The sequence below is a fragment of the Acyrthosiphon pisum genome, chromosome A1 (assembly GCF_005508785.2).
Source record: "Acyrthosiphon pisum isolate AL4f chromosome A1, pea_aphid_22Mar2018_4r6ur, whole genome shotgun sequence".
In the NCBI taxonomy this organism is placed as follows: domain Eukaryota; kingdom Metazoa; phylum Arthropoda; class Insecta; order Hemiptera; family Aphididae; genus Acyrthosiphon; species Acyrthosiphon pisum.
In genome coordinates, this window is record NC_042494.1 from 22,696,466 (window position 1) to 22,710,961 (window position 14,496).

The following is a 14,496-nucleotide window of genomic DNA, read 5'->3' on the forward strand; positions in this document are numbered from 1 at the left end:
ATCAGCTGATTGGGGTCTTGTTTACATTTGATCTGAAGTCTAAACCTTCGAAAATCATAGAAACGTTTACCGCACCAATATGATGTTAAACCCAAAGTCACCCATATCATGTAAACGTTTAACAGAACTTAGGCGGGATACGCGAGCGGGGTCGGCTTGTTTACCATTCCCTATTTCACGTATGCCACGCCCCCCTGGAGACCGTGTTCAAGGCCACAATTACCCGATTCGGCCAATTCATGGAGTTTCATACCCCTGGTGGAACCGTTTTCATGTTTTTCGTAGGTTCAGACTTCAGATCATAGGTAACCAAGACCCCAATCAGCTGATCGAGTTCCGCTTCTATATTGTTCTATGCTAAGATAGAGAGGACTGGAAACACGATATGATGAGCGGGTGACGGGGAGGCGGACTGCAATTGCCTCGGCCCCTCTACTCTTCCCCGTTCAAATTTGTACACAGCTAACATGCACGCTATCTGCTTGGTAAAATATCAACTATTTGTTTAATATAATTTTAATTCTTAACATCATTACATTTTCAACCCAGCCACTAGGGGGCGTTAAGACCAGCTGTGTACAACGGACATCAGCAGAGACTCTTCGGACCCGTTAAAAATGTGCTCGTTTCCAGTCCTCTCTATCTTAGTCCGTGTTCTATGTTATTACTAAATACATGGAACGCGTGTATTAATCAAAATATGGTACTTACTGGAATTTGCCATATGCATTCCGATTCAAAGGAAAACATGACGAAATGTTATGATATCTAAGAAAATTGTTATCACCATCATTTAAATCGGAATGCAGTGGCGGCTCCCATATGGACCCATTTTACATAATATATTATGAAAATTATACATAATACGCATTCCATGTAGGTATGAGTTCAGTTGTCGGCATGAACTAATCTTGGTTCATGGTTGTCGGTCATCTATTCTATATGTTATCTACTACGTCATACTTCGTCTATTAGTATAAGGTCTATGGGATCAACTCGATTAGCGTTACCCACGTTTACCATGCTCCGTCTATTACAATATTACTTATTATTATAAGTCTATAGTTTTTACCATGAACTACAACACAGGAGTGCAGTACTAGACAGAAGAGTATAGACACTCATGGTCACAAAGTTGTTTGGGGTTCGTACACATGCAATGTAACTGCACTCTACCTGTTACCAACACGAATTACGGTTGTGTTCAAGATTCATACAGCATACAATTCTGATAAGATTATCGATAGACGGAAAATAAAGTATAATATACCTATAACCATCCCGATTCCCATGTTAAATGTGTTTTGATTAGTGGTCGGGAGTAGCACGCTAATTGTAGCGACGCTACAGTAGCACGCCACTTTGAATGTAGCGATTAACATAGCGTTGCTACAATATATATAATGTAGCAAAATACTATAGCGCGCTAGAAATTTACGTTTAGCGTAGTTATCATTATTTTTATTTTCGGCATTCGGCATTTTCTGTGTTTCTTTTAAGTATTAAATTTGATATGTAAAAAAACAGTATTTTAGATTCTATGTATCATTGGATTCAGATTTAAAACTTCCATCACAATGACCTACACAACGACAAGGTCCACTTGACACTTATGCTATACAGCTGAGCGTAAGATGTTCTAGAACTATGCTTGCCATCAACTTTTTTAAAAAATGTTTAGCAATTGAAAATTCTTTGTAATCACTAATCCCCTTGCTGTATGAAATCATTTCTCCCAGTGACCAAATGTCTAATTAGTACAAACGTCTAATTGGCAATTTTCAATAAAATGTTTATCTGTCTTGAGTTTGGTACAAAAATACATGAGATATATTGAATAAACCTGCCTTATGAAATTACAAAAAAATAGTGTTAGGTTTAATAAATAATGACCTGCAAGTACTCAAGTGAATATCTAAATAAATAAAACATTTTTGAAAAAAATGTAACGAAAAAGTAGCTTTAGCGATAGCGAGCTACTTTTTGGGGGGGAGTAGCAGTAGCGTTAGCGTGCTACAAAAAAACAGTAGCGTCCCGATCACTGGTTTTGATTAATAAGTTAATAACTAACGTTGCGTCGCACGTGTATACTGGTGGCGTACACTTTTGTGGCCGTCCTTCTACCCACCCCCAGACAATAGTGGCCAGTCTTATGTAGACGTAGTACATGGTCTTTACATTTGAGATAAAACTTTTAGTAATAGCAGATCCTACATATTATTAAGACGGGCGATGACCCTAATCCCTTATGCTATACAACGCAATTGTCACCCAGTGAGCATATTTCAAGAGTGTGTGTATAAATTATACCTATAAGATTTTATGTTAATGCACATGACGGTGATGTCAAGGTTTTAAATAGTTAGAGAATGTAAATGAAAGGAACTTTGTTACTTTACCGGACACCCTTTTTTTTGCAATTTTTTTTTCAGACTTATGTAGTTAACTATACTGAGAACGATGGTGAAGTCAGAATTTGACGGTCGGACTTAGTTTCGAATTTATAGCTTAATGAAGTTCGCTTTTTTACGATTTTTGCGCTTTCGCGCGTCACTAGTTTACTGCGCCTATTAGGTACGAATATTAATTTTTTTTTTCGAAACCTTTGTACTTCAACGAGTTAAGAACGACGGTGCAATCAAAATTAGATAGCCAAACTTCGTTTAGAAGCTATATGCTCAAACAGTTTCGAATTCTAAGTTTTTACGCATACGCTCAATGCTCTATAGAAGCTCCCTACGCCTGCCGGCTCCGGTCGCAAAACTCGAGGTCCTGCGGACCTCTCGCTGGATGGAGGCTCGGCCCCCAAACCCCCCGGGGCTTAAATAGCAAACCTGGGGAGAGGGGAGAGGAGGCCACCCCTTCGGGATCGCGGGGGCGAGAGCATACCTGCCCTGCGGGCAGACGGACGACCTAACAATTTTAAAGTAATTTTAACCTTGTTAATTAAAGTAACACATTTCTAGTGGCTCCCGTCGCCTATCGGATCCGGTCGCTATACTCGATGACCAGTAATATAAGTTTATAGAGGCTCGGCCCCTAACCCCCCCGGGGCTTAAATAACAAATCAATTACCATTCAAATTTGTACATATTGTTTGCAGCTATAGTCGAAAACCTTGGCTTTAATAAAAAAAATAATTAGACATACATGTCCGCGTCAAATATGACTTGAACAGTGAAGATGACAACGCGCCGGCTTATAACATATTCTAAAATTTATAACAAAATTACTAAAATGTTCAATTTTTACTATTATACTTTTAACTTTTGAGTTTTTGAGTGAAACATAGGTTATAGATACTACTATCATAATAGTACCATTATTCTGTGCTTTTACCGCGCGTGAAACACAAATAAAATGAGGTAAAACAGAATACCGTGGTAAAAATGATCAGCCCATATAAGTCATATCTAACTGATAAGTCGTTCTCGTTCATATTGACATAATAATATTATATTCCGATTGATAAATATTATATTATGGCAACATGACTAATGAACCTTATGTACTAAGGCACTAAGCCTATACTATAATTATTATAATAATAAATTAATTGCTATCGAGTTTTCAGGTAAGAGCGAAAAAAAAATTAATATTCGTACTTAATAGGTGCAGTAAACTAGTGACGCGCGAACGTGCAAAAATCGTAAAATAGCGAACTTCATTAAGCTATAACTTCGAAACTAAGTCCAACCGCCAAGTTCTGACTTCACCATCGTTCTCAGTATAGTTAACTGCATAGGTCTAAAAAAAAAATTGCAAAAAAAAGGGTGTCCGGTAAAGTAACAAAATACCAAATGAAACATCAATATGTGTCTATAACTAAAAAAATACATATTTATGTAAATACTTTTTGAAGTGACTGACAAGTGGCGACTTCCGATTTGAGCCCTGAGTTCTAGTTGGTCTTGCTCTGAACACCGTACCCAAAAAGGCAAAAACCTATAGAACTTAGCATAGCTATACGTTTATTACGTTGTACAATATAGTTACGCATAATTGTATAAATCTTAAATAGTTAAATCATAATATCCAAAATTCTAATTATTAAATACCACGGACTATATAGGTATATTATTATATTTTAGTCCGTGCTGAATTCTGGATTATATTGATCAGTGGAAGGTCATCGCACCTTTATCACAACGTACGTTGTTGATGCGATAACAAGGTTATCAAGGAGCTTACAAATTACAACGTTGTAGTAAAATTGGGATTGGAAGAACCCCCACAGGTTTAATAAACGATCCGCCAGTGATTCACCGAAACGTTTCATCTGAACTTCGCATTGGTGAATGTTATCCCGAAGGTGATATATACATAATATTTCAATCGATCCATAGTCCAAACTGCGTAGTACATTACCATCGACACTCGACAATCTCAACCACTAAAGATGTCCGGTGCCTCTAATTCTATACGCAGTGTAGACCAGGAACCACCGTTGCAATTGCATCGCACCTTCCCGACGGTATGCGATTCTATGTACACATAATTCAGATTTCAGACCGTACTGGTCGTCGAAGCAATGCGCCATTACGAACGCAATGCTGGTCTATTCTTTTTGGCTATTAAACTATAAGCATATGCCTAATATATAATTTTGTCTATACTATATTTGTGTCAAGATTGTGCTTACTTAATTTTCGATACTAAAATCTTGGTAAGTATATTTTCGTTTTTATTGTAGACAAAACCTGTGGCATTTGCTATACGCACAAATGTCGCATATGATGGCAATTTGGATGATGACTGTCCAATGCAAGGTCATGCAATCTCATTTAAGGCTCAAGAGTTTTTACATATCAAGGTACCTATAATGTATTATGTTCTTAGTTACCTGTTCGATATTTTCTATTATTTACTACGATTCTAGGATTAATGAAATTTTAGATGATGAAACAAATATATTATACACAGTACTTACCTACCGATAATTGATTTATGAATTACCTATTTGTGGGATAAAGTAATTTGCTGTTAAATTAACTTTTATAATTGAAATTATTGCCTGTTATTGGGAAATTCTATTGAAATGTTGAAAATAACTATATCTGGTATTGGTACCTACATAATCCTTGTGGACAAAGTAATAATAATAACAATATTAATGATATTAGGTATTATTTTAAAACATGACATAATACATTATTTTTTCTTAGGTACTTTTCGTGAACAACTTCGGTTAAAAACAAATTTAACCTATTCCTTAATACCTAGTAGACTACAATTAACACGGTTAGTCAGATGTTTAGTTCTACGTAATACCTGATATCTAAGTATTTATAAAAAAAAGAAGTTCAATATGTGAAATGGTGGGTGCTTCAGCTCCCAAGCATGCCCCCCCTAAATCTGTAACTGGGGTTTATATATATTTATTGATATTTCATAAACCTTTATTTATATAATATGTATGTATATATTTCACAATAGGTATTGCTACTATTTCATTTTATAATATTTATAACATATTTAGTTTTTTTGCTAATTTAATCATTTATTTTTCTTAAGGACTGGTGGACCTTTGAACAACTAAACATTTAATCTGGTGTTCTTCTACACTTGAAAATGTATACAATTTTATAGAAGCTTATAATATGCAATATACATTGGTATACCTTTAAATATGCATTTTCTGACCTAATATTAAGTCTATCTATATCAAATATAATTAGTATTAGGTACAAACCAAACTACCAAAGATAAGTTTTATCAGTGTAACAAATTTGATTTTGGAAATTAGATAGGTTACCCAATGTTTGAAATGTCATTACCTTAGTATTGTAATATTTTCAACTATTAATATTTCTCCCCTTACTTTTCTATTCATATATAATTAACTATTAAATATTAATTATAATTTATTAGAATGAATTATAATACTTATTTGAAATATTTTTGTCTTAAGAGGAACAACAGAACAGCAGCGTTTTAATACACAAAAGTATAACCTTATGGTCCTTATGCATTAAAAGTTTGAAATTTACTTAAACAATTTTGAAGATAAATTGTTTCGATAAGGTGACTTTTGAATATTTTTATTAAGTAGCTTAGAATTAAAAATAATTTCAGTATTATAACACTTTTACTTTTATTAAATTTTTATTCTTGGAATATATAAGACTGACTGGAAATTAATGAACCTTGATAGATTTTCTAGTCTGAATTTAGATAATTAGATCATAAGTATAGCACATTATTTATATAGTACTATAGTTTAGTATTTTTATATATATATATACTATACAAGTATCTAATAATTAATGCAAAAATATTGGATGCTTAGCACCAGGTAAGTACCTAACATTAATGTCAATTTATATATTCATTTCAACTTTCACAGTTTCACTGATTAAATATATTCAATGTTGTCTAAATTATATAAGTACTTATTTAAAGGATATATTGAATGAATGATAATAATTTTTTTATATAAAAAACAATATTTAAATATTAATCATTAATGTCTCATTTAGTTTTAATGTTGATTTAACAGAACTATTATTTTTTGAGTTAAAACAGTCAAAATAATTTATTTAAGATAGATGTTTTAAATGTCACCATTTATTTTCATATATTTTCTTAAAAAACAATTCTAAAGACATTTTAAAAATAACTTTAAAATGTGTCTATTCAATTTGTAGAGTAGGTAGCTTCATATACCATATGAATGCATATAGATAATCTAGAAACAGTGTTGGGTTATAACATAACGAGAGTAATGCATTATTGTAATGCGTCAGGTCAGGGATGGCAAATAAGTTCTCCATTACTTTTCTTGTTGAAGTTGTGAGTAATTGTATATTGTATATTAATACATTAGGTACGATATTGTATTTCAAATTGAATTGAATATCAAGTTAAGTTAATTATTTTTTAAAATTAATGTGCCCAACACTGATAAAAAAAAAATATCATGGTTATTTAATAAATAATAGTGAAAAAAATAGATATTTTTTAAGTCAAGAACTCTTTATAGTAAACTTAGGTACTTCATTTTTGTGTCTTAGAAATTGTACTCCTGTTGCTATCCCTTTTTTTAGGATTTAGCTTTTTAATTTAACTATTATTATCATAAATATACATTTACTTTTTATGGTTTTATTCTTTAAGACTAAATTTAATGCTTTTTGTAATTTAAGTAGTAAAAGAACATTTAAGTAGTAAGCCGGTATTTCAGCCTTTATATTATAATCAATGTTAATTTTTGTTTTTTAATCGTTTCAGGAAAAGTATGATAACAACTGGTGGATTGGTCGTCTAGTGAAAGAGGGCTCTGAACTGGGCTATATACCATCCCCTACCAAACTCGAAATCATGCGTATGATTGCTCAATCACCAAGTTCAACCAAAAATTTGATATCTTCAAACTTGGGTAATTTTTCAACCACTACTGTATGTTAAAATGTACTGTTAAATTTTTAGCAGTAAAAAAATTTTGTTTTTGTTTGCATCTGCTTGTTTTGTAGCTGTTGTGAATAAGCTTTTTTTTTTTTAGAAGAATATATTATACAATCTATATCTAAGACATAATGGGTATAATAATGTGCGATAAGAGGGAAACAAATAACATGATTTACATAATTTGAGGAAAGAAGCCACTGATGACATCTTTGACTTGGTTTAAATTGTGTATGATTTAATTATATAAGTAGTTTTTTTTTTTATACATTTAAAGTAATAAATCTCTGCACCATTTACGTTTGATTCGCCTTGGGGGGGCTACCTGGGATTGTGAGGGATGATAAGTTCTTGATGAAAGGACTTGAATGGAAAGAGATAGACAGTTATGACATTTTTTATAAAAACGTGAAATGTGAATAGTTTTTAAGTTACAATCTGTATGTAGGGTATGGTTTGATATGTATGAAGGGGCATTAACTAATTTCCTTAAGGTCATATTTTGGAAAGCTTGTATCTTATTCAGATTAGACTTTTTAGCATTTCCCCATAGCTGCAATCCGTATGTCCAGATGGGTTTTAATAAGGTTTTTTACATGATGAGTTTGATATTAATATGGGTGGCTTTGTTACCAATTAAATGCTTAAGCATATGTAGTCGATTGTTTAGGAATAGTCTTTTTCCACATAGAAGTTAAGCATTGATCGAGTGTTGGACCATAGTATTTTACTGAGAGTGATGAAGGGATAAGGATGCCATAAAGTAGTACATTTGGGCAAGATGCTTACCTTAGTGTAAAAGTAGTGTGTACTGATTTATTTTGATTTACTTTAAATTTCCATTTGGTATACCATCTTTCCATTAGGCCTAGATGGGTTTGCAAATATAAGGAGGCCAAGGATGGGTCATCATTAATCGAGATAATCACTTAATCATCCGCGACTGAGGTGTTTGGTGATGTGGGTTGGTCAGAGACAAAAATATTGTATAGTTATGGAGATAAAATACCACCTTGAGAAACTGAAGCATTTATACTTGCTATTTCAGATGTGGTAGTTTTATATCAAATTTTAAAAGAACAATCAGTGAGATAAGGTGAATAAGCTAAATATTATTATTAAAAGACTTCTTATATCAATTAAAAATAGACAAAAATATATTTTAAAAAAGCTGGTAAGTGGTTGTTGCATTGCTGTAAAGTAGGTTGCAAGTGGGTCACTGTTATGGATGATGTTAACTTTGAATTCAATGATATAATAACATTGTATAAGAAAACGATTCTGAGCAGAGATAGTTTGACAGCCTAGAATATTTTATACTATATTTATATTGGTATTATTAATATGGTAGATAAGTTGAATTAATTATATGCATTTTCCCATGTTTCAATATTTGTATATAATAATATACTTGGGAAATTTCAATTACCTACCCACAAATAATATTTTAAATTAAAATCTTGGTAATTCTTTTTAGATTCTGAGCGGAGCGAGAAAGCTATTGGTTTTACAATGGTGTTTATTTTTTAATTTTTTAATTTTTTAATTTTTTTCTTTTTATATCCTGTATATACATTTTTACCAGAAGAAGTGCTTCGATTTTAACATATAGTACCTTATCTTTTAGAAAATTGGATCAAGATGGTACTTTAAAGAGGTCATTTTTCGATTTTCTCAATAACTATTTAATGCCACGGAAAAACCACCAAAAAATTACGAAAAAACGCTAAAAATGAGATTTTAATTTCTAACTCTTTGTTTATCACCATAGAAACGAATAAAAAATTATAACATTATAATATTAATTCAACTTACATGATAAAATAAATAATAACAATATAAAATATCCAGACTGACAAACCGTCTCCGCTCAGAATCGTTTTTCTTATACAATGATATTTTATCATTGAATTCAATTCTAATACAACCCATTATACAATGACCCACTTGTAACCTACTGTACAGCAGAGGGACATCCACTTACCTGCTTTTTACTATTAGTACCTACATCATTTTGTCCAAATTTGAACATAAAATAATGAAAAATAACTGTTTTATATTTTTTTAGATATTTTGGTTACAAAATAACTTACTTACGTGGAACCTTGTTTTAAATTTTCTATCATTATTTATAAAAGTTGAACATTTTATAAATTTTAACTACAAAATCATTTTTTAATTTTAAATGTTGTCAATATTATAACTGCTGTTATAGCAATACGAATATTAAAATATATAATTACATTTTATTGAGATTTATTGGCGATTAAAAGCTTATCAATTATCAGGCCAGAGTGGATCTGTAACGGAGAACATGTAAAATAAAATATAAATGATACACAGCGTGCCCGCTACATCTTTTCAATTTCAATCGCCAATAAAAAAAAAAAAAAAAAAATAGAAAAAAATTGGAAACTGACAATATGTCCTTAAACAGCTAAAAAGAAATCAATTTTTTTTATAAATTTTATGGTGAACAGAAAATGCTAATATAATCGGTGAAAATTTCATGTATCAACGATCATATGTTTTAGAGTTACATCAAAAACCAATTTTGCGGAAAAATTTCCTGTTTTTATTATTATTTTTTTTGTTTTTCCTGGTGTTTTTGATAACTGCTTAAATGTTGACCTCTCAAAGTACCAACTAGATTCGCTTTCCTATCAGAAAAGAGGCCGTTGAAGAATATACAAGCATTTTTACGTTCCTGAAAGGTAATGACAGACACAAATAAAAAAAAAAATTGACAAACATTTTTTAAAAAATCACTCATCATTGTAAAACCAATACATTCATCGCTTCACTCAGAACCTAAAACTTAAAGCAACTTTTGATTTGAAGCTAAACCTTTTTATTATATTTTAATTTTAAAGCGAGTAATGAGTATTTTAAGATGTACAAACAATTAATTGGGTAATGCTTTAAATTTTATTAAATCTTTTATCTTTTAACTACAAGTTTGACTAGAAGGAATTCTAAGTGATAAAAATACAAAGAGTTTTTTAGTAGCTCAAATAGGCTATGTTGTGAGTCCAATTTTTTTTATTATTTATATCAATGGGCTTTTAAATTTAAACCTAAATGCTGAAATTCTATGTTACACATTCTATGATACAGTTGTGCTTGTAAAAAATAAAATTTATAATTATCTATTTAAAGAACTGGATATTTGTCTTTATTTAATGAAGGAATGGTGTTACAAAAATTCTACAATTAAATTTAAGTAAATCTGAATATGTGATTTTTAATATTTCTAACTATATTAGTAGTTAGGTACTTATAATTTTAGTACAGACTTATTGTATACATTCTTATAATTGCAAATATTTAAATATAGACATATACCTTGTAAACGTTGCGTATTCCTTTGAAGAGGGTTTACGATGCAAAATACATTAATAGTACTTATAGGTACTTATACTTATATATTTTGATCATAGACTCTAGTTTGTGGAACATATTTATGCATTAAATAATGTAATAAGAAATTTATTTTATAAATGTTAAATACTTTGTAATATCTTAGACTTAAACACTTTGAGATTAGCTTTTTAGCTTCAGTACGATAAGTTTATTTATATGGTTCATTGGTATGGGGTTGTACTTACTCTAGCCACATTAATGCTATAAATATTACCATAAATTCTTAAATAACAATTGTTTTAAGTAAACCTAGATTATATTCAACAAATATAATATATGGGTACTGATTTTAATAATCGCACTTTTAATTTATTATATGAATGTCAAACTTTATTATATATGGTTAAAATTAAAACTAACACCTTTAATTAATGATTATTTTTACACTTATAGTACAATATTAAAAAATAATAACAACTTTAATGTTCCATTTAATAACACTAAATACTAATTTTGGTAACCAAAGCCATATACCTAATAATGGTGTACTATTACCTATTTCATAATTATAATGTAAATGTTATTTCTTTTGCTAATTTTAATCAGTAGAAGAATTATGCACTTTGTATTTTAACTTAATTTTCGTGTATAATGGCCATACCTGCATAGATCTTTATTTCTCATTGTAATATTATTTAAATTTTTTCTTTTTGTTTAATTTAATTTTAATTTTATTAGATACTTAATTTTATTTTATTTTTATGTACTCAACTAAATGCTTATATGTTGAGTTTGAAATTTTTGTATTTACTGCTTAACTTATATTACATATTTTATAATTGTTTGTGGTTACAATAAATATTATTATTATAAATATTTTTTTTATTATTATTATTGGATATACGTATACCTTTAATATTTATAAAGTCCTATAATATTTCCAAATAATATACTTATTCTTAGTATACATGTTGATAATAAATCTTCTTACTTCTATAATAATATTCCTGGTCAATAATTTTCATAGAGCTATTTTTTATTTAATGTGTTTCTCCCTTTCTATTTATTTAATTTTGGTTTGACTATACCCTACTAAAAATATTATATGGTGCAGTTGATGCATATTGAAATTTCCATTGATACAAATTCCAGATACTGTGAACAATTAAGTACTAATTATTTATATAAAAAAGTAGACAACATCTGTGTCGTTGCTAGGTAGTCAGGATGGTCAAAGGAGCCATGCCCCCCTCTATAATATGTTATGTTATTTAATTTATTGAAATTTTAACGGTACCTATGTTAATATGATATTATTTAATTAATATATGCTGCATTTAACATAATAAGAGTCACAGATATATATTTGTGTCCAGAGCCCAGACTGTATGAATGAACTATGGAGTACTACTCTTACCAGCTAGTAGATATAGGTAATTTTTGGAAAAAAAAAAATCACTTACATTTTAAAAGGTTGTTTATCTCTCTCTCCTTTAAGAAATCATGACTATGCCACTGGACAACATTTGTAAATTCAATATACTTTATAATTTATACTTCTTTTATAGATACAAGTGATACAACTCTCAAAACAACTGTTGGATTACTGGCTTATAACCGCTAAGACAATAAGACACTATATGTATAGTATATAGTATATTTATTATTAAACAAGCTAAAAACAAAACAAATATAAAAGAGTAGGTAAGTACTAGAGTATGAGACCCTAGTACCTTACAGTCGGCCCCGGATTAAATGTTACATATTTTAATAACAACTGTTGTATACTTGTGGTTAATTTGTGTATTGTATCCGAAGCCGTCATGACTAATGAGTTTTTATTCTGAACTACAGTTACTATACACGGGTTTTACCAGTGAAAATGCTCATGTATTGTTAGTAATAGGTACCTACTTTTAAATGTGAGAGATGCTCCACGCTCGGTCAGATTGTTGCAAATTAAAAGATGCAATCTCAATGGAGTCATCCTTATCAAATATGTGTAGTTTCCCTATACTGATTAACATAAATACATTAATATCTCTTGAAATTAAATAAAATTGGCAAAACACATTTTACATTTAAATTGTATAGATATTTTTTATCTCCATTCTAACCAAGTTGCTTATTTTGGTATTAAAATCATTATTTTTAATAAAGTCTATTAAACATATTTAAAATTATTTTTTAATTTTATATTTTTTTATATTTTTGTTTAATTATTAAGATGGTAGTCCTACTGCCGGAGGTGTTCGTGCGTCTGCTCTAACTGTTCCAACTGTAAAATCTAAACGAAATATATTCTTTAAGAAACAAGATACTTCACTGCCACCTTACGACGTTATTCCTTCGACGAGGCCAATTATAATAGTCGGGCCATCTTTAAAGGGATACGAAGTAACTGATATGATGCAAAAACCATTATTCAACTTTTTGAAAGACTGTTTTAAAAGAAGGTAACATTATATTACAATTGTTATTTATTCGTTTATATTGCAATAAATAATTCGCAGTTATTAGTTGTTACGTATATTACTTATTACCAATAATATGGCTTAGGATTCAAATGGCCTTAAGAATATCGAAAAATGCCGTATCAAAAAATACGTTTGTGATCTAAAAACTCTAAAAGTGTCCCATAAAAATTCTCTGGATTTCTTTTGTAATTGAGATAAATTTGTGAATAGTTTTATTTAAAAACCAGATTACCAGCTAATGTTGTTTTAGAAAAATATGTGTATTTACCTATTTATTATTATTATTTTTTTTTTCGTAATATTACTAAAAATATTTTTTAAATTATTTAAAAAAATAAATGATGCTCTTAAGAGTTAAAAGTTTAAAAATGCACTTAAACTCGAAACGCCACACGCTACTACTTATTAGTAGGTACCTAATACATTTAAATAATCCACGTGTTCAGATATCCTATTAAAATTTACGATTCTAACTGTCGCCGACATTTTTTTCAGAGTCATTATTACCCGCGTAAGAGCTGATATATCCTTGGCTAAAAAATCTCTCTATAATAACCCGTCGAAAAAAACTACCGTTGGAAATAAACCAGGTTCGCGATCGAATACTATGGATTACGTTCAAGAAGAAGTTGAACGTATTTTTAAACTCGCTCAAACATTACAGGTAGGTACATTATTGCTCTTATAATAACATAATTTAGTTATATTTAATACTTATTCAAGATGTTTCGTTGTTTTTTAAGCTTGTTGTTTTGGATTGTGATACCATCAATTATCCAACGCAATTAGTAAAAACTTCTTTGGCGCCAACCATAATATATATAAAAGTCAAATCAGAAGTAAGTGTTTTTTAATACAACCTTTAGAATAAGTTGCTTCATAAAAAGTATATAAAAGATCTGTTGTTGGTTATATATAACAGATTATCACAATAGGCCGAAAAAGTTATGTTACACATATTATTTTGTATACCTGGGTAGTACAGTAATTCGGACACCATTTAAAAGGCGTAGTAAATAATTTTATTTGTTTTATTTTTATGTTTAAATTCGTAAACTAAATTTAAAAGATAAGTATAAACCAATAATAATAAAAATGTTTCGTTCTGTTATAACATACGTAGGTACCTAACCATGCTTTAAGCATACTTAATCATCTGTATTCCGTAGCTTAAAAAACAATTATTCACTAGGTATGTAGTAATAGTAGTTAGGGGAACACGGGGCAAAACCGACTGAAAAAATGAATATTT

The 14,496-nt window shown here is 29.9% G+C and overlaps 1 protein-coding gene across 1 annotated transcript in view; it reads left to right on the plus strand.

Moving 5' to 3' along the window:
* The first annotated feature begins 4,185 nt into the window (after window positions 1–4,185).
* The window catches only part of LOC100168109 (voltage-dependent L-type calcium channel subunit beta-3-like), a 17,853-nt gene continuing 7,542 nt past the window's right edge, over window positions 4,186–14,496 (plus strand). Inside the window, exons 1-6 of the mRNA XM_001944886.5 lie at window positions 4,186–4,474; window positions 4,694–4,813; window positions 7,231–7,378; window positions 12,995–13,223; window positions 13,740–13,908; window positions 13,988–14,083. Coding sequence (XP_001944921.2) covers window positions 4,400–4,474; window positions 4,694–4,813; window positions 7,231–7,378; window positions 12,995–13,223; window positions 13,740–13,908; window positions 13,988–14,083 — 837 coding nt within the window. The 5' untranslated portion in view covers window positions 4,186–4,399. The remainder of the gene's footprint in view (window positions 4,475–4,693; window positions 4,814–7,230; window positions 7,379–12,994; window positions 13,224–13,739; window positions 13,909–13,987; window positions 14,084–14,496) is intronic.